This window comes from Equus quagga, chromosome 6, assembly GCF_021613505.1.
Source record: "Equus quagga isolate Etosha38 chromosome 6, UCLA_HA_Equagga_1.0, whole genome shotgun sequence".
In the NCBI taxonomy this organism is placed as follows: Eukaryota; Metazoa; Chordata; class Mammalia; order Perissodactyla; family Equidae; genus Equus; species Equus quagga.
The window spans coordinates 60899287-60920199 of NC_060272.1; the positions used below are offsets into that span (position 1 = coordinate 60899287).

Here is a 20913-nt window from a genome sequence, read left to right on the forward strand (position 1 = left end):
TGGCATCAGCTTTTGGTAGAGAAATCAGCTTTATTCTGTGAGACATCTGCAGGGAGACTGGGACTTGTGCCCTCAGATCTGTCTCTCTGATCAGGATTTGGGGAGAAATTTAAGAAGTTAGGGAGAACAGGCTTTGATTGGTGGCCTTCAAGCATTTGTGGTGAGGTTCTAAACATTTATGATGAAGTTCTAAACATTTATGGTAAAAGGGGGAAGGAATTTTAACATCAGATCTTCCTGAATGACCCCTCACTTCTGATAAAAGTTTGACTTTTAGGTTCCAGTCATGTCCCTGGTCCTTTGGTTCCATGGAGAGGAGAATCCTTGGTTCTTTGGTCATTTCAGGTCAAGATTTCTTCTGCACATGCTCTGGCGACATGACTTTGCAAATTTTCTGAAAGACAATTTCTTAATTACTCTGTGATAAGATGGGATCAGTTGCAACTGGTCTTGGAGGGTCCACGGTTATAGTAAGTCTAAGTAAACATTGACCATAAAAAAATTACTAGTTTTAAGAGGATAAACACAGCATGGAACTAGACTATTACATAGCAATCAAGTTGAAGGTGAAAGGCAAGACTGAGTTAAAACATCCTAAGGTCCTCATGATGTTGAATATACAATGTTAAAAATTTCCACCTATAACTTTTAATATTTTTAAGGAAAAGATCTTAAGCAAATATGCAAAAAAGAAAGAAAAAATGAATAGTTAGGATGAAGGATGGAATAAAAAAAGCAAAATAAGTTTAACTGGTAATACATATAAAATTGCCCTTTTTTTCAATATGGAAAATCAGGCACTATTTTATTCTTTGTAAATTTCCTCTAACCAAAACCACTGACCATAAAATACCACCTCTGCCACTATTATCCCCCAACTATAAATTACTCATCCATAAAGAAAACTTTATGAGAGCTGTTGCTCTTCATTTTTATAAAACTCCATGAAAGACAGATATTAAAATGTTAGAGAAAATCTTATATACTTGGGGCTTTCAAACCAATGAGTCAATTATCATTAACTGTTTGCAAAGACTCTACTGTTTTCTGTGGACAAGACAAAATTTAAAAAGTGCCTGTTGGGGCCAGCATGGTGGCATAGTGGTTAAGTTCACACGATCCGCTTTGTTAGCCCGGGTTCACAGGTTCAGATCCTGGGTGCAGACCTACACATTGTTCATCGAGCCATGCTGTGGTGGCGTCCTACATATACAGTAGAGGAATACTGGCACAGATGTTAGCTCAGGGACAATCTTCCTCACCAAAAAAACAAAAAAAAAGTGCTGTCTTCAGGCAGCTTACAATCTGATTAGGGAGAAACAAGCTATACAAACCCACCCAGGATAAACCCTAGGATAGAAGACAGCAAATGGCAAGAGCCTTGGATGGTATAAATGTCACAGTTCAGTGCAAGTGGGATCCTCTGACCGAATATGTGAAATTTGATCTGGGCTTTAAAAGAGGAAGAATTTCTTAGAGAAAACTGGGAATAGGCATGAGCAAAAGCTCTAAAATATCAAAAGTGTTGGAGCCAAGAAAGAAGACAATTTCAAGAAAGAAAGGTGAGCATCGAGTGAAATAGTGAGAGAAATCGAGTGACTCATAAGACAGACTGAAGTCATCACAAGGAAGAAATAATTTTAAATATTATTTTAAAGATGACAGCAACTTGAATTTTTTATTTGACTTCCCTTCTTTTATATTCTGTTAATCTTTTGGGAAAAAATGCAGAAAATATAAATACAAAATACTGACTTTCTGCAAGTTACGCATATGAATAACTCTGGTTTTTACTACTTCCACATACAACTTTATTTCCTAGACCTTCTGTAGCCTAAAAAAAAAGGCCAAGTCATGTAAACTGCAGAAGGGAGCTCCACACTATTGCTGTGGAGTTTTAGGCTCTAGGTTTGTATTATTAAGAGTCACGATACCAATAACACTAACATTTATTCAGCAGGTATTTTGTCAGGTATTATGCAGAATGCTTTACATGATATTTTAGTTAATGCCAGCTGCCTTAATAGATAAACCCAAGAATCTCATGGCTTAACAAAATAGAAGTATACTTCTCACTCATGTAAAGTCCAAAGCGAGTGTTTCTAACAGGCATAAATCTCTCCTTCAAGCTGTGATTCGGGGACCAAGTTTCCTTCCACTTTGTGGTTTCACCATCCTTAACATGTGGCTTCCAGGGGGAACTCGCAGAAGGGGAAAAAACAACGGGGACCACAATGGCAGATTTTTGTGAGCTGAGCCTGGAAGCAGCACGCATCTCTTCTGCTCACGTTCCATTGCCCGGAATTCAGTCACGTGGCCTCAACCAACTGCAGGTGGAGATGGGAAATGTGGTTTAACCTATTTGCCCAGGGAGAAAAAGAAAGGGTTTCGTGAACAGTTTGCCAGTCTCTGCCACACATACATTATTTTTTCCATTTAATCCTAACAATTCCGTAAGATATGTACTATAATTTATATCACTTTACAGATGAGGAAGCGAAATTTTGATAGGCGAACTTCCTCACCTAATAGCTCACAGTGAATAAATGGCAGTGCTCGAACTCAAACCGAGGCAATCTAACCCCGGAAACCATATTCCCTATCAAGTTAACCACAGTGTGACTGAAATTCGTGTTACTGAAGAAGAATATTTAGGCCTTATTTTAGTTATAACAAAGGGATGATGATTTTAGAACCGTGAGTAATCCAAACTCATCATTTTAGCGATGAAGAAATTGAGATCTAGAAGTAGAATGTCCTTCACAAGGTCAAATCATTGCTTCTCAAGTACCATACAATGTAAACAACATTTTGATAAGAAAATATAATCTTGACAAACTAATAACTTATGGCCTCCTTTCTGAAAGTCAGCTTCCTAAAAGATGTGGTTTAATATAGTTAAAATCAAGCATTAAGATTTGTTTCCTAATGAACTTTGTATTTCCCATCTGTGTGTGTGTGTGTGTGTGTGTATGTGTGTTTCGTCCTGAAGAGGAAGCCCAGCATAGAGTAAGCCTGCCACCATGTGGCGTGGGCTCAAACCCAGCATCTGTTAAACACTTTATTCCCATTTATTTTGTTTGCTTCCAGCTTACTGACTAACCAACCTAGATTTGATATACTGCCTGATAAGCAATTCATACCGAGCTAGGGTGCATTCTACAGGCTTAAGTGCTTTTTTATTTCAAGATACATTTCTTTATCCAGTTCTGAAATTACTGCAATATTTCCAAATCTGTTACAGGAGTGACCAACTTCTAAAATGTGGCCCAGGCACGTTCACAAGAGGTTTATTCTAGCGCTTCACAAACAAGAAAACAAACTAAGCAATTAGCAGGATTTATCTCAAACCACTCAGAAGTTAATCAATGAGCCAGATTAGAAGGCAGAATTCCCAATCAGACAATAGGTATATCAAGAACTGTTCAAATATGGGTAAAACCCCCCAAAGAAGAGGGAGAGTCAGAATGTATGCAGGGATCACATTTCCTAGAGTTTAAACAGTATATGAGCTGAATATATTATAACATGCCGGGCAGACATTTCCCAGCCCTCTCCCTGCGTTTATCAAAATAAGAATGACATCTAAAGTTGTTTAAAAGGCAGTAAATTTGGCAAGTGGCTAAATGGAAACCTGGTATTGCTGCCACTTCCAAGCGTTGTCACAAAGGATTGGGGACGGGACGTCAGTACTCATATTTTGATACCGTTTTTAAATGTCTCTCCTTTGGTCCAATTACTACTTCTTTCTTTTTCTACCGCTGCAAACTCAGAAATATCCATTTCACATATAACTCACTTGATGTCACTGGGGAAAGCCGTTAAAGAGAAGATAAGTTTTTAATGCTTGATGGTGAAAAAAAAAAAAAACCTCACAGTATCGTTTTCCCCCCTTTATTGGATGGTGAGTTCATGAAGATAAGCCCACACATTGATATGTAAATTTATTATTCCTACATCATGAGTTAACTGAGATGGGAACATCAGTTTAACCCAGTTACTGGGTCTCAATATCCCTCTAGGAAAAAAGGGGTGCCAATGGAAACCCAAGCTTCTTTACACTCCAGATTTCTCCCCACCTCCTCACCTCCCCATCCCTCCACATCTTTCCCAAGCATGGGTATGTACCAAGGTTAAGAACACCACTTGGGCTATGTTTTCTAGGGGCCAAAAGTACATGAATAATGCTGTATTGTGTAAATACCCTTCTTTGGCGGAGAGCTCTGCCTTCCCTCTAGAGCAGCCGTTGAGTTCCCTTCTTATTACTACTTGTGCGGCCGGGAAGATTGGCCCAGAGAAGCTGCACCAATCCCTGTTCTAGCAAGGTCTTCTGCAGATGGCTTAAATCAGCTCAGTTCTAGAGATTGGGGCTTATATTCTGGTTCTTGTCCATTCTCCTCTTTGGTCTTTCTGCTCCAGATCAGCCTTTCCTCATCTTTGAAGTGATAAATGTGGGTTTAGGAATGGAGACCACTTAGTCTTGCTTAAAGAGCTCACAATGTGGTCTAATATAATCTAATTCAGAAGGATTCTATAGAAAGATTTGCAGTATTAGTGCAATTAAATGTATTTAGCTGATCATTGTCTAGATTCACGATTGGAGGAAAAATGTCTCCTTTGTGTGAAAAATAAATGTGTTGTTCTATAAGAAATTTCTCACATTTTACAAAACAAATCATTCTCTTCTCTATGAGCCTCTTTGCAATATATGGTGGATATTGCTAAATAGTATCAGCCAAATTACAATTCATAAAGAATAACATCCCACTTATGTGGTAAAATATTCTAGACAAAGATTTAATATCCAAAGTTTAGAATCTAAATAGTATTTGGTATTGTGTAGTAGATTTCATCTGTGTAGCCAGATTTCACAAATCTGGCAATATAAGTTTATTTTGAAAAACTTTGCTCCATGGGGGCTGGCCTGGTGGCATAGTAGTTAAGGTTGAATGCTCTGCTTCTGCAGCCCGGGGCTCACGGGTCTGAATCCTGGGTGTGGACCTACACATTGCTCATCAAGCCATGCTGTGGCGGCGTCCCACATACAAAATAGAGGAAGATTGGCATAGATGTTAGCTCAGTGACAATCTTCCTCAAGCAAAAAGAGGAAGATTGGCAACAGATGTTATCTTAGGGCCAATCTTCCTCACCAAAAAACCCAGAAAACTTTGCCTCATGAATTAATATATTAATTTATCTGTGAGAAAAACAAATGACAACTGCTATTTCTTTTCTATTTGCTCATAATTCTAACCTGAGAGATCCTCAAAGCTATAAAGGATATTTGTCCAAAATCTACAGAAAATACTATACTTAATAAAAACATTGAAGCATTACCACTGAAGACAGCACAGATTTTTTTTTAAATAGCTACAAATTCTTTGGCACTCCTCCCCCTGAGAAATGGAGTCTACATATACTCCCGCTGAATCCAGGTGGGCTTATAATTTGCTTTTAACCAACGAAACGCAGCAGAAGCAGCCCTGTGTGACTTCTGAGGCTGGGTCAGAAAAGGTGATGCAGCTTCCCACTTGTTCCCTAGAATACTTGCTCTTGGAGCAAACGGAATAATGGAATGTAAAATAGAAGGTGGAAACATCCGAACCCACACCTCCATGTAAATATATGAATTAGTGTATAATAAAGGTGATATCTCAAGCCATTCAGAAAAAAAGTTAGCTTATTCAATAAATAGTATATATTCATCTAAGTTGTTGATTTTCTTGGGATAAGCTTGTCCATAATATCCTCCTTGTCAGTTTTTTTAATGTCTCTAAAATCTATAGTGACGTCCCTGTTTTTATTCTTCCTGGTTTTTCTCTTTTTTTTCTTCTTAATCAGCCTTATCAGTAGTTTATCAATTCTATTAATCTTTTCAAAGAATAAGATTTGACTGTTGATTTTCTATTTTTCTATTTAATTGATTTCCAATCTTATTTTGATTATTTTATTTCTTCTACTTATTTTGCAATTAGTTTGCTTTTCTTTTTTCTCTCTTTTTAAGATTGACACTTAGATAATTGATTTTATAAATTTCTTCTTTTCTAATATAAGTGTTTAAGTGTATAACTTTCCCAGTGCTTTTGCTGTAACCCACAAATTCTGATATGTTGTATTTTCGTTATCATTCAGCTCAAAATATTTTCTAATTTCCTTTGAGATTTCTTACTTGATTTATGGGTTATTCAGAAGTATGTTGTTTAATTTCCAAAAATTTAGGGTTTTTCTGGATAACTTTCCATCATTTATTGCTACCTAAATTCCACTTGGGTCACATAGAAGGTATACTCTGTGTGATTTCAATTCTTTTAAATTTATTAAGACTTGTTTTGGGGCTGGCCCGGTGGCACAGTGGTTAAGTGCACACTTCCCACTTTGGTGGCCTGGGGTTAGCTGGTTCGGATCCCATGTGCAGACCTATGCACTACTTGTCAAGCCATGCTGTGGTAGGCATCCCACATAGCATAGAGGAAGATGGGCACAGGTGTTAGCTCAGGGCCAGTCTTCCTCAGCAAAAAGAGGAGGATTGGTGGCAGATGTTAGCTCAGGGCTAATCTTCCTCAAAAAAAAAAAAAAAAGACTTGTTTTATAGCCCAACATATGGTGTATGTTGATAAATGTTCTGTGCTTCTCCATCTTCCCCCAATGTAATCATTGCACACATTGACAAGACAGCTTCTGTTCCAAGGTGGCAAATAGGATCCAGGTAGAAGCAGGCTGGCAGGCTCCATGCTAGGAAAAAGACTGCAAATTACCTTGAAGGAAATAGACTTCATGATCTCAAAAAATAAGAACATGAACCCTCTGGCTGTTACCACATATGTCCTCTGATTCAGGGTCTCTATTGTCATTCTACCTGGTTCCATGGAACTTGAGAAAAATGCTATAAAATATGCATGCTATTTTTAAAAATTCAGAGAGCAAAAAAGATCCCTTGGAAATAAAAAAATATATATAATGGTTGAAATGAAAAACTTAACAGAAGAGTTGAAAGATAATATTGAAGGGATATTGCAGAAAGTAGAATGAAAAGGCAAAGGCAAAGAAAGGAAAGAAAATTTTTTACAATTAGAGAATAAGTCGTAGTTCAGGAAACAAAGAATAGGCATTCCAGAAAGAGAGCACATAAAAAATGGGGGAGAATTCAGGAAGATTTCCCAGAATTGAAAGTAACTTACTTCTAGCATTAAGTGACAGAGTAAAAGACCCACTAAGTTTCTAACATAGTGGATGAAAATAGACTCATACCAAGACACACAATTATGAAATTTCACAATTCCTGGAAAAAGGAGAAGATTTTATACACTTCCAGAGAGAAAGAAAAAAGTCACAATAAATGGATCAAGAGTCAGTCTGGCTTTAGATTCTCAACAGCAACACTGGAAGCCAGAGCACAATGAATCAATGCCTTTAAAGGTCTGAGAGAAAATTATTACCATCCTAGAATTTCACACTCAGCTGAACTATCAATCAGTTGTTAGAGTAAATTAATAGAGACATTTTCAGGGATTCAAGGTCTGAAAACTCACCTCCCATGCATCCAAGAGGCTACTGAAGATGTGCTCCACCAAAATGACAGAGTGAACCAAGAAAGGGGAAAACCTGGGATACAGAAACAGAGAATCCAACGCAGGAGACAGAGAGGTCAAGGGAATCTCAAAGAGGATGTGCATATGACGTGGAGAGCAATGAGTTCAAATGGAAGTAGTACGATTTCAGAGACCGACACAGTGAGGACTGTTATCACCAAGCTATCTACAGTCATCATAATGTCTTTACCTGGAGGAAAAAGTTCCCAGGCAAGCCTGGCTCAGATTCTTATCTGTCCTTGGCCAGCACTGATCCTGTGCTAATGAAGTTTCTCCCTCCTCTCTACACCCTACAGCCAGGATCAGCTGAGGATACTCCCTGCCCCCTAAGAAGTATTCTGATTTGCCCATTCCTGAGATCTGAAGGTAAGCTTTGAAGTAGAAAATACAGAGCAGTCTCTTCCTACTGACCATGTTCCTACTGGTTAACCAGCACTGGGCCCACGCTACAGGCTTGCCAGCTGTAAGCCCTATGCTTCCTAAGACTCTGTCATGGCCTTGCCCAGAAGGGGTCTTGTAAAACTCCCAAGCAAGCTAAATTCAGACTATGACTCAGACACTCTCTTCAGCGCATCTTTTTCAGGGACCCTTCATCTAATAGTGGCAATGTTCCTTCTTAGTTAGATTTGTGCTTGCTTCTCAGTTTTCTACTGATAACTTTTCACATACACTTAGATGAAAATAGTGATTGACAAAATGATATAACATTGATTGAGAATAAAAAAGAAAGAACTAGGCTGGGACAAATCAAAATCTGTTTAAGCCTCAGTTTCCATACCTATAAATGAGGACAAAAAGATCTTACCTCTCAGAGCCGTTGGAGGAGTAAATAAACTAATGTAGATATCATGTATGTTACAGATTAGGGGCTTAACCACTGACAGCTATTTCTCTAAATCTCAATTTAGTAAGATAATTCCTTTAATGTGTGAGTGTGAGTGTGTTGTGTGTGTTGGGGGTATACATAAAAAGTGTAGTAAGGGTAAAGCAGAGGCAACTTACATCTGCTGAAGTCACGGAAGCTTCCAGAGAAGGCAACTTTTGAGCTCTTGCAGAAAAAATGTGGAATGTGACAAGGCCTCCTAGGAGCCCCAGAAGCCTGTGAGCTATGGCAAAATCAGAGATTTGGTAAACTGCAATAGTTTATGCCTCATATATGTTTTTACATTTTACTATGGAAAATTTCAAATGTATGCAAAATGGAGAGACTAACATAGCACACCCTGTCTACCCACCTTCAACCGTGCTGAGTGCACAGCCAATCCTGTTATATTTATATCCCAAGCTGCTGCTTCTCCATTGCCAGATGATTTATAAGCATATCTCAGAATCGTATAATTTCATCCATAAATATTTTAGTGTTAGACTTTTTGTGTTTTCTTAAGGCTTTCTCAATATTTACTAAATTCTTTAAAATAATACAAAAATAACTAAGCGGACCTACAAGTACTAATATGAAAAGATCACACAACCATATTGTGAAATGAAATAAGTAAGTTACAGACATCACAGTTTACATTTAAAAATACCCAAATCACCAAAAACAAACAATAAAATAATAAAATATATCTGTGTGCTCCAAAATAGGTAAGTATATAGAAAGATAAATGTAAAAATATACATCAGACGACTGATCCTGATTATCTCTGAAAGGGGAGTTCATTGGAGTGTGAACTTAGGAATTTTGCCCTGTAGATTTTTATATTGTTTGCCTCTTGTACAGAAAAATATATTCCTCATTATTTCTGCCATTTCCTTTAATAAAAAGAAGAGAGTTAAAGTACACAGTTTGCTTGTTGCTGCCCAGAGTGACAGTAACTCATCTGGGAAACGTAGAAAAGTGTCAAGTGCTGATCTGTTTCTAACTATGAAGTGACCTTCCTACCTCCTTCCAAATCAATTTTTTTTTTCCTGCCAACTAAAAATACCCTATCCAGTTCAGGAAATGTGGCTGATTGAATAGCAGCTGCTGCCGAGGACCTACTTTGCATATTGAAACAACCTTGGAAGAAAAATAGCAAAAGCTCACTGTCATCAGCTTCTGTTTTGAGGCCCGGCTGGAGCTCATCCCACACATTTGTCTTGGCCTCCGCATTACCCTTCCTGCACATTTTTCAGGAAACAGTCTCTGGCCACTGTTTCTTTTCCCCGTTAGTGTCAGGAAGCTTCCTGCAAATACGGTAAAAGCAGAAACTGAAGGTGCTTCAGTGCAAAGCTAACATCCCATCCTTCAGATCTTTCTGACACTGTTTCAGAAAGCAGATCATCAACTGCCATTTCCTTTTCCTGTTTTTTTTTTTTTTTTTTTTTAGAGACAAAGAGATCCACTGCCAAGATACTATTTCTGGTCAAAGGGGGAGAGAGAGCAAAAAAAGACAGGCAGGAAAATTTCCCCCAGCTTTGCCACGTTCCTCATTTGGTTATAAAGAGATGGTGTCTCCAACAAAATGGAAACTAGAAATAGCAGACGGGTCTGGAAGATGAGCTCTGCTGTAAATGTAAAACACTCATAAGCCACTTAAAGTGATAAGAATTCAAAACACAATTTGTAATGCAAATTAAAGACATTTTAAAAGAGTCTACAATATTATATTCTATATCTAATTCTATTGTATGATGTCCTGGTCTCCATATGCAAGAATAATGACCTCCCCCTTTCATATGGCATGCAGATGCATTTTGACCAGTTTTTAAAGAAATAATGTGAGAAACTGTACAATGTTGCTCACGGCTGCTCAGTAAAAATTGCATTGTATCTATAGAATATTAGAGCTGGACGAAATTTTAGAGATTAGTCCAAACTTCTTCTTGCTTTACAGATTGGAAAAGTGAGGTTCAGAAAGATTAAATAACTTACCCAAGGTAACACAGATAGAAAGTGGCAGACCTGGGGCTGGAATACAGACCTCTTAGTTCTTCAACCCACCTTCTTCCTCGTTTATGACGGTGCCTCACTGATCCAGCCACGCTGTCCTGCCCTGTCTCTCATTTGCAAGATAGCAGGCAAGAATTACTGCAGCATTACCTCTGAGTTCTCACTTTTAGACTTGATGACCATGCTAAACAAACAACGAATTATGAGCCCCTGAGATACGTGCGTGCATGTGCACACTCACACAAACACACAACACACACACTGTTAACCCATGTTAAAAGACAAAGGATTTGAAGACAGCTTTGTATTGTGAGAAGAGAACCTTCTACTATGGAATGTTGAGGAAGCATGGCAGTTGCCCACTCAACAGCATTCCCACTTTTTTCTCGCTAAGAGTTGCGTGATTTTATTGGGGGATTGCGAGGTGGGGGGCAATATGATCAGAGGTGGACCCAGCCTGGCCAAGACAAGTAATTTCACTTTCCTGGCTAATGAGATATAAGAGGCAATTGGCTGGGAGGCTTTAGGGAAATATTTGTTTCCCGATAAAATAAACGCACACGCATGTGCACGAACACACAAGGCGACTGCCATCTTTCTCCCTCCCGCTTTTGAATTCAGTTGTTCGAGGATAAGATGGTTGGTGTTGTTGCACCGAGGAAAGGAAACAGCGCCCAAAAGTTGATGATGCCAAAGCAGAAACATGGAAAGAGATGGGTTCCTCGATGACACTCTTGAGCTGCCAAACCGACCTGGAACCACCTCCCTCCTTGCTTGTGGATGTGTGAGATAATAAGAAAATCTTACCGTCTCAGCCACTTGTGGCTGAGTGTTCTCTACCTCGCAGCTGAAAGCGTGGTTACTGTGCCTCTCTGAATCTCATCCTTTTCCTTGTTAAATGGTGATAGCAATATCTGCCTGGCAGGGTGGTTGTGAGGAGGAAATGAGGTGCCTAACATAGAGGAACTCAATAAATGGTAGCACAAATACCATAATTATTATAACTGTTATATTAAAATTCTCAACCGTGGGAATGTTTTCCCCACTCCTCAATCTCCATGACACCTGGAACGTTTACCCTATGACAGCGGTCTGGGGTCAGTACAACCAGTGGCCACCTCCTCTCCAAATGCTGAGGAACTCAGGCATAGATGCTGTGGGCCTGGGAGCTGGTGGGGAGAACAGCCTATAGGGGAAAAAAATAAAAAGAAAACTGGAGCGTGTAAAATCAACGTATGACCTGTAGTGCAACACGGTGATATATTGAAAGATCTGAGCAAGCCATAAAGCGGTCATTTCTTCTATCCTTAAATGCCAACTCAGGCAGTCTAGCCAGTGGAAATAATCCAGATGAAGAGAAAAACTTTGTTCACAAAATCTTTAATCCAGCATTATTTTGGAAGTAAACCATAATATTTCTCCTTGATGTCATCTAACTATGAAGTCAATATAAAAATTTTTATTGGAGACGATGTAGGAGTAAGGCAACATAATTTTCTATATAAAGTTAAATGAAAAAATCAGAATACCGAAGTAGATGGACACTCTGGTTACAACCACATGGAACACAGCTATAATTAGGCCAGACTATAATTGGCAAATCGGTTGTTAAGTAAGTGCAATGGAACACAGGAAATAAGGGGGCTGTGGGTTGCTGAAGAAACTCTGGCCAGAAAAGGGAGGAAAGATGAGAGAAGATGACAGTCATCATAGTGGGACACACAAAGGGCATTGTTTTCTCTCCCCTAAGGCCATTAGGTGGATTTCAAAATAGTCTGGACAGCTGAGCACGGAGCTGCAGGACCGGGCAGCAGAGATGCAGCCCTTGGCGGGGAGCTGCGTCCTGAGAAGGCCTCCCAGCAAGAGCCCCAGCCCGGGACCCTCCACACAGGCAATGGGGAAGATGGACGAGGAAGACACCCCAGCTCATCAGACACCGAGAGGGAGGCACAGAGCGTCCGAAACCTGGGACTTAGGGAACACAGGGAAACAGCTTCCACATGCCATTTGCTGGATAAATATTTCTTATAGAATGTTTCCTGTTGGTTCACTCTCTATCACGAGAGCCTTGTTTGTAATCGGAGTACTAGAAAAGCATAGGCAGACAGATTTCTGTTTTCTTGGGAGTTCTGTGGATGGCAATATATCAGCAATAGTCCATGAAACCAAGGAAAAGCATGGAAGTGCACACAGCTATTATATATATTTAAAAGGCATATAAAAATAAAATTAAAAGTATATTTATGTATTATAAACATAAGTAAAATACCTTTGCAATTAGCATCTACAGTATCTTATACATGATTTAGATCTTCACATATAAAAATTCCGACCCATCATGAATTTGGAGATTTTTGGGTGGTTGACTGGCACTTTTGCACGCACGCTTCTGCGTCTGCCCGTCTGCAACCGTTGTACATGGTGACAAGACAGTGTTTGGCTCCAAGGGAGCTCAGAGGACGCTGGTATATGCCAGGCTCCATGTAGGAAGGTGACTGCATGCATGCCACCTTGAAGGAACAGACCTCGCTGACTCAGAGAGCAAAAAGATGAACCCTCTGGCCGTCACCATGTATGACTTACGATTTGCGGCCTCCCCCTGTCGTTCCCCCTGGCTCCACCATTCCTGATCTTGCTCATCCTTTCCTCTACCCAACTATCTCCTCCTCTAGGAGGGGGCCCAAAACAGAGCAACTCACCTCTTGTTTTATATAATGAATATTTTATAATGTCTATTTTTTATCTAGAAATGAAAATCACAAATAGTAAGATGTATCTGCCCACATAATCTTGAAAGAAAATCAATTTAATACTGTAATTATAAGATAAGGAATAAATCAAAGGAAGGTAAATATAGTAAAAAGAATACCTCTTTCCTTACATAAGTGCTCAGGGACAATCACAGTAATGAAGCTGTCAAATTCTTGCATCTAAATGTAGCATTAGCGTGGCTGCACAGCCCCTGACACGGTGTTTCCGTGTGTCTTATCAGCTCCTTTGGTGCCAGGGCAGTGCTGCCATCAGTCATGTGCTTTTCTAAAACGGTGAACAGCTCACGCTAAAGCTCCAAACAAAATGAAAGGCAAGCCTCCCTTAGTTCGCAGAGTTGTCACATTTCTGGAAAATGTAATGTATGTGAAACTATGCAACAAATAGTCATGTTTACATACAAAACAAAATTAGGTTCTAGAATCAGATCATTTTTAAACAGAGAGGTTGTAAAAACGACATCAATGTCTGGGGCATCCAAAAGTTGAATTTAAACTCAGGAAGCTTTCTTTCTTGCGCAGCATGGCCCCGGGCCATGATCTCTGGCCCCTGCCCCCAAGTCCCAGGGCTGTGCTCCAATCAGACTTTCAAAGTGATGCCATTGAGAATCACTGCTCTCAGTTTAGGAGTCGACCTTGTGCTCTCTGCCCACTTTCTCCCAGCCTGGGGAAAGCCTAACCATGAGCATTTGTACCTGTAAAAGGCACGCATAAACACAGTGCACCAGTGGCCGCCACCCCAAATTCAGACATACTGCTTAGGGTTGCCTAATAATTGATAGTCTTAGATGGAGTTCAACGTCTCAGGGAACTTCAGCTGTCAGCATGATTGGAGCGTTGATTCTCATCACAATGCCCCCCAAAGATGCTCTCCCATGCTCGCTCACATCACTCACCAGTGACTGCTGAGGGGTAGGGAAGTTGGGCAGCCCAGGGCTGCTGGCTGTAACTCCTCCATTGGCTTCCGCTCATCCTTCACAGAGACAATAGCTAAGAAATTCTGAGTGAGAGAAGATTTACTCAAGAGATTAAATGCCTCAAAGTATGTTGCCATTTGGAGAAAAAAAGGAAAAACTAATGCATCATACTAGCTTACATATGCACAGACTATCTCTGGGAAAATATCTAAGAAAGCGATGATATGGGGTCTTCCCCAGGAAGGACCTGCATGGCTGGAGGACCGGGGTGAGAGGAGACCTGGACACTCAACCCTTTTGTGACTTTGGGATTTTGTATGGATAGCTTGAAAACAGAAATAAATAAAATCTGATTTTTAAAAGATGCAGTCCTTGGAAATAAGATATTACTTGAGTATCGCAAGTTGAGGAAGTGAGAGACTAGAGAAAGATGAAGTCACAACAAGACAGAGAGGTGGGGGTTGCTATGGAGCCCAGGAGCAGGAGGGCTGGAAAGGAGGAATCTGTCAGCGTTTCTCCAGTACTCCCAGGAGAACAAAGCTGTGTTCTAGCACTCTCCTCCTTTCGACTTATCTGTAGAGAGGAGACAGGAAAGCCATCACCAGGCTTTGTTCCATGACAAACAATCCCTCAAAAACCACCAACTTTCCATTGTTTCCAAACAGCTGGTGTGCACATAATTTGCTTGGTTGATTTACTCAGTGCCCTGTGCATCCACCACGTGCCTCTCCTTCCCCCGCTGCCTCCCCGAGGTGTGCTGCACAGAGAACCAGCCCCGATCTTGGGCCAAATAGATCGCATTGGAAATGCAAGTAGCATCCAGGCTTATACACCGTTTCTTTGTGAGTGCAGTATGCCTGATCCTTCGGGCCTGACTACCTGTATGAGAATTGGCAAAAGCCTATTTCTAAACTCACTCTCTGAGCCCCATGGCCCTCTGGGGAAGTCCTGAGTTCTTGGGGTGGTAGAGCTGGGGCCCAAGACCCTCACCTTTCCTGTCTCAGTGAGTCCAACAGGGACCTTCTCCTCTATTACAGTTCTAGAAGCTGCAGTCACAGGGTTACAAAGTTGCTGTGTCCCTTTCCAACACACCTCTATTCTTGATGGCTTCCCTTTCCTTATTTCATAGGACTAAACTGGAACGAGGTCCCCCATTTGGGGGCAAAGTATGTGATGTGCCTTAACTTAGTTAATCCTCGCCCAAAACATTTCAAGTTAGGTACCACTATTATAATTGTCACCTCTACTTTACAGGCAAAGAAACTGAGACACAGAGAAATTCAGGAACAAGTCTGAAGTGACACAGCAGATAAGCAGTGGATGCCAAGTGTGTCCCCAGATGGACTAAAACTAAAGCCCACCGCGTTACCCTCTGCTCCGCGGTGCCTCCCCGGACTGCAGCCCTTCTAAGCTCCCCATGTGAGAGTGTCCAATGAGAAGCTCCCCTCCTTGTTGAGCTGAAGGGGTGGGGTTGGGGAGTACAGAGGTAACTCGGCCCACAAGGGCCTTGGGTAGAACTAGGGTCATATTCAAAGTGATGGCTATCTCCCTGGCTCTCATCTTCTCCAGTTAATACAGGACTTTAGCCCTCAAGAAAGGTTCCCTTATTTCTGAGAGAGCCTGAGCAGTGTCCCTGAAGGGCAGTGCCTCTCCAAGATCCCAGGGCCAACACCAAAGAGGGGTCTCTGGATGCCCTGTACACTGCCCATGTGGCCGCAGGTTTCCCCAGAATCTTTGGGGCAGGAGGCCAGGGGAAGTGTCCCTCCCCTCACTGTGTCACTGAGCAGCCTGGCATGGTGCCTCTGAGCCCCTCAAGTCACGTCTTCTTCAGCTCCTACTGTCCCCCCCACCCCCCCCGCCCCGGGCCTCAGACATGTGCCCCCAGGCACACCTAATTCTTAGCCTGCCCACCCCAATCCTCCTGCAGATCCAGTCCTGGCAGGATTCCCACTGGTTCATCAGCTGGGCCCAGACGGGACTGAGTCCCAGCTTGATCTAATTGCCCTGCGCCACAGACGAGACGGACAAGCCCTCCTCCAGATGGTCTTTATGGCTTTAAGATTGCCCGGGGATAACGACGAAGATTCTTTGCTTGACCAAACTTTATTCAGGCTCCTAAACCTTCTCCTAGGCCCATCTGTGCACTGCCTTGTAAAATCGAGTTTTAGCAAGAACCCTGCTGAGTCGGTTTAATCAGAATCCCCACTCTCAATATCCAATCATGCTTGATATCTGATCGGGTCTCTCACCCCTGCCCCTCTTCCAGACGTCTGATCCCCCTTCAGCAAGAATCCTGTTAGGTCAGCTTAGCCAGAACCCCCCTTTATCCTTCGTGTTTCCTCTTGGTAATTTTCCATCCACCGACCCCTGTCCTGCTCCTGGGCTGTAAACCCCCACCTGCCCATGCTGTACATGGAGCTGAGCCCAGTTCTACACTGACGTCTCTCTTCCCCTATTGCGATAGTCCTGAGTGAGATCTATTTTTGCTACTTTAACTACTGTCCAGCTCTGGTTTTTCTTTGACAATAATTCCACCTCCGTCATCCCTTCTATCTTGCTTCTGCCTCTCACCACACTCCCCGGCCTTTGCAAAACGACAGGAGCCTAAACCCACAGGCCCTCAAAAGAGCAGCACAACGGTCACGTCAACAACACATAACACAGTGGAGGCCCTAACGCAGTGGCGTCCATGTCTCTGACTTTTCCTAACACTGCTTCCTATGAAAACATAATAGCCTGACAACCACAATTACAATGGAGTGTTAGCTGTGTACAGAGCACTTTCTCAGTGAGTAGACGACATGGTGAAAGAGAAACAGATGATTCTAAACCCCAGCAAGATCATGAGCAAATTATTTACCCTGTCTGAGCCTGTTTCTTCATTTGTAAAATGGAGCATCATAATAACCCCCAACTTGGTTCTTGACATTTTAATGAGGTAACGTGTAGGAAAGCAGAAAGCGCTACACGAACGTTACTGGTTACAACTCAGATCCTAGTCAGAGAGCTACCAAATTCTGACCAGCCAAATTTTAAAAAATTATATTTTCTGAAGATATTATTTTTTACTGGGAAAAACATAATGATATCGTTCAAGAAAAAATTAAGCAATAACTTCAGTCGCCCATAGTTCCGCCACAGTAACACAACTTTTAAATTGTTACGGTTTACCTTCAACCGATACACCTATTTTTTAGAGTGTTTTAATCATACTTAGGCAGTTTCTTAAAGCATCTATGGTTCCAAGCAAACGACAGAATCTCCAGGCAGCAGAAAAACACTGAGGCACGTGCTGGAAGGAAAAGGCCCAATTCTCAGAATTCCCCACCCAGGAGGTCACAGGATTGTAAGGGGAGGAGAAAAAGAAAGCAGCCGATCTTGGGCACAGCTCCGAAGGGTCACTCTCCTTCCTGCATTGAGTCTGAGCTCCTAAGACTCAGGAGTTGGTGCTGGACCTTGCCCTATCCAGAGCTGAAGGGCTGGCCACAACCTGGTGGCACCTTCCCAGCCAGAGGACTGCTCAGGGACCCCTAGGGCTGAGGGAGGGGCAGTGGAGCCCGCCCCAACCCCCAACCACCTGGGAAAAGGAAGCAGAAAAAAGAGAAACAGCAGCAGTCACCACACTTCCTCCACATCTCACTCTTGGGACATTACTGACTGGCAGAAAGCAGCCACACAGGAGCCGCAGAGGAGGAGCTTTGGGCCACAGCCTAATAACACGGAGGTAACTTCAGTGTTTTCTCTTCTACCCCCGGGATGAGGAATGAACAGAGGCTGTCTTATTTTCCTCCGGGGGCAGCTGAAATATTCTCCTGGTGGTGAGATGTCCCTTCACCTGTCCCAGCCAGGTTTCCTCTGACTAAGTTGGGAACAGGTCTTAGGCTTAAAATTTGAGATTCTTGAAAAACGTGAGTAGTGTTCTAGAGGTGATTTACCTGGGTAAGACGTTGGAAGAAACCACTTTGCTCTGACTGGTAAATTTGTCCCCAGTCGACAGTATTTATGAATAGCCAGTGTTTACAGGGCACGCTGCTGGTCCTGCGGGGAGTTCCAAGGGCAGCAGGAGTTACTATGAGCCGGGGCCACCCTCTTCCCTCAGTGCACTGGACCCAAGATAGTGTCCATTTCAGGGTCCAGGCTTACAGGAGGAACAGGAGGCTAAAAGCCACAAACTAGCAAGAATTGAAGACATCTTTTGGTCATTGCTACTGAACTAGGAATGTCTGTCTGGAGCTTCCTTTCGCCTCCTTCTCTAACTGCTGAGGAATGTGAGCCCACATTCTCTGAAGCGGGCTTCCCCCTCCCCGCCCCCAGCCCCCACCCCCTGGAGAGAGGTCAGCTGATGGTGACTCACCCGCCCTTACTTCCCAGCCCTTTCAGAGCCCAGGCTTGCATTTGAAACCTGACATTGTAAAGACACTTCCTGCTTTTGGAGTAGCCTCTCTTCTTCCGTGCGCCTGCATGGGTTTGCGTTCCCTAAGAAAAGAATGGCTGATGTGTGCACCTGGCCTTTCTCCCCTAGGATTTAGCAGCAGCCACCATGGGTTCTGTGAATTCCCGAGGTCACAAGGTGGAAGCCCAGGTGGTTATGATGGGCCTCGACTCAGCCGGCAAGACCACGCTCCTGTACAAACTGAAGGGCGACCAGCTGGTGGAGACCCTGCCCACCATCGGTTTCAATGTGGAGCCTCTTGAAGCCCCAGGGCATGTGTCTCTGACTCTCTGGGATGTCGGGGGGCAGACTCAGCTCAGAGCCAACTGGAAGGACTACCTAGAAGGCACGGACATCCTTGTGTATGTGCTGGATAGCACAGATGAAGCCCGGTTGCCCGAGGCCGTGGCTGAGCTCATGGAAGTCCTAGACAACCCCAGCATGGCTGGTGTTCCTTTCTTGGTGCTGGCTAACAAGCAGGAGGCACCTGATGCTCTGCCGCTGCTTGAGATCAGAGACAGGCTGGGCCTGGAGAGATTCCAGGACCGCTGCTGGGAGCTCCGGGCCTGCAGCGCCCTCACTGGCCAGGGGCTGCCTGAGGCCCTGCAGAGCCTGAGGAGCCTCCTGAAGTCCCGCAGGCGGTGTGTCTCCAGGTGAGCGCAGGTAGGGCAGGGACTGGGGAGAGCAGGAAGTCTTGACCTGCACAAAGCAGCTTATCTTCGTTCGTCTGAACTGGAAGAACCAGCCAACCCTTCAGAATCTTAAACTCAGTTTATCAAACAAGAAATCCTTCTGCTCTTGGACAAGATGTTTTCTTTTTGGGACTTTTGGCACTGGTGTTTATGTTGAAAACCAACTATTCTTTGAATGATACTCTAAGGATAAAAATATACCTCAACCAACTTCATTTAATAACTCATTACTAAGTGTGACCAGAGCAATTGTAATAATAGAGTGACAAGTGGCTGTGTAACATTAATACCTAAATTCACGGAGGGAAAGAGGTTTCAAAATCCGATGAGAATATGGTCTGGACGTGGTCCTGATCTTACGAGCAATTTTCCCTAGTAGTCCCTGGGCACGTGCCTTAACGGCTCTGAGTGCAAGCAGCCAGGGCCGGCAGGATTGAGCCAGCAAGGCTGCTCCCACAGAATCTTGGGTTTAGAAGTTCACTGGGGCGCTCAGCCAGGGGTTCGGGCCTTCCAAAATTTATCCTCGTCTCCAATCCCATGTAACTATTCTCTACCCTTTTGTCATCTTGTGTTGGTCTTTTTCTAAAACGCTTCATTTTTTAATTTCTTTTTTCCTTCTCTTTTTCCTTCTTGTAGCACATATGTTTCCATAAAGATCAGATTAATCAATGATTTCATTTGTTTATTCATTCATTTAATCAAAAAATATGGAGAGGGGCTGGCCCCGTGGCCGAGTGGTTAAGTTCGCGCGCTCCGCTGCAGGCGGCCCAGTGTTTCATTGGTTCGAATCCTGGGCGTGGACATGGCACTGCTCATCAAACCACGCTGAGGCAGCGTCCCATATGCTACAACTAGAAGGACCCACAACGAAGAATATACAACTATGTACTGGGGGGCTTTGGGGAGGAAAAGGAAAAAAAATCTTAAAAAAAAATTTTTTTTAAATAAAAAAAAAATATGGAGAGCATTGAATTTGTGGCAAAAGGCACTGAGCTTTTAGATATGAACCAGGTCCTCCTGACGGAAGGTGTGAATTTTGAAGATATCTATAAGAGAAACAAATCACTCTTGTTATTAATGAATACTTTCTATAATCTGAGTTTTTTAATGGCACACGGCTTATATTTGGCTTCTGCTCTCGTGTTAACCAGCTCTAAATGTTGGCTATTCCTCCCCATCCTGGGCTAACATCGGCCTCCTTATAGCTCCTGGTGGTAGTTCTGCCCTCTCTGGAGTGACACAATATAAATTGGCCTTCCAGACCCTTCCAACGTCTCAGATCTGCAAGGTCCCTCTACCCAAAGTCTTCCTTCCCTGCCTCAGGTTAGGTGTGCCTAGTTCTTTCCAATATTTGTCAATTCACGTGTTTCAAGACTTCCTGAGTCAGACAAAGGAAAGGGCAAAGATACAAAGACAAATGAGACAAGGCCTCAGGCCTCCTGGAGCCCTGGTTGGGGAAGCAGTAGACTATAGCTCCCATAAAAATGCGAGGACAGAGGCTCAATCAGCAACTGCTTATCGAGCACTTACCAGGGTCAGGTTCTGTGCTTGGTGCTTTACAGAGATTATCTCTAATTCCCCCAACTCTGCAAAAGAGGTATCATTCCCATTTTATTGAATTAAGAACTGAGGCTTGGAGA

At 42.6% G+C, this 20913-nt stretch overlaps 1 protein-coding gene and 1 long non-coding RNA gene across 6 annotated transcripts; one reads left to right on the forward strand and one right to left on the reverse strand.

Moving 5' to 3' along the window:
- Nucleotides 1-1933: 1933 nt before the first annotated feature.
- LOC124240692 (uncharacterized) lies at nucleotides 1934-13415 on the reverse strand. Of its 4 annotated transcripts, XR_006888987.1 has the most exons (7): nucleotides 13334-13415; nucleotides 11272-11650; nucleotides 10447-10648; nucleotides 9619-9758; nucleotides 8592-8695; nucleotides 7530-7602; nucleotides 1934-2358 (listed from the first exon to the last, which is right to left on the reverse strand). It is a non-coding gene; the product is annotated as an uncharacterized LOC124240692 (long non-coding RNA). The 4 variants fall into 4 exon arrangements; XR_006888988.1 differs by lacking the exon at nucleotides 10447-10648; XR_006888985.1 differs by having other exon boundaries at nucleotides 9619-10648.
- Nucleotides 13416-17558: 4143 nt separating this feature from the next.
- On the forward strand, nucleotides 17559-19927 carry ARL11 (ADP ribosylation factor like GTPase 11). Of its 2 annotated transcripts, none has more exons than XM_046664777.1 (2): nucleotides 17559-17873; nucleotides 18672-19927. In XM_046664777.1, exon 2 carries the CDS (start codon nucleotides 18690-18692, stop codon nucleotides 19236-19238), a length of 549 nt encoding a protein of 182 aa, XP_046520733.1. In that variant the 5' UTR covers nucleotides 17559-17873; nucleotides 18672-18689; the 3' UTR covers nucleotides 19239-19927. The 2 variants fall into 2 exon arrangements, with proteins under 2 accessions (XP_046520733.1, XP_046520734.1); XM_046664778.1 differs by lacking the exon at nucleotides 17559-17873 and adding an exon at nucleotides 17892-17967.
- Nucleotides 19928-20913: the final 986 nt, after the last annotated feature.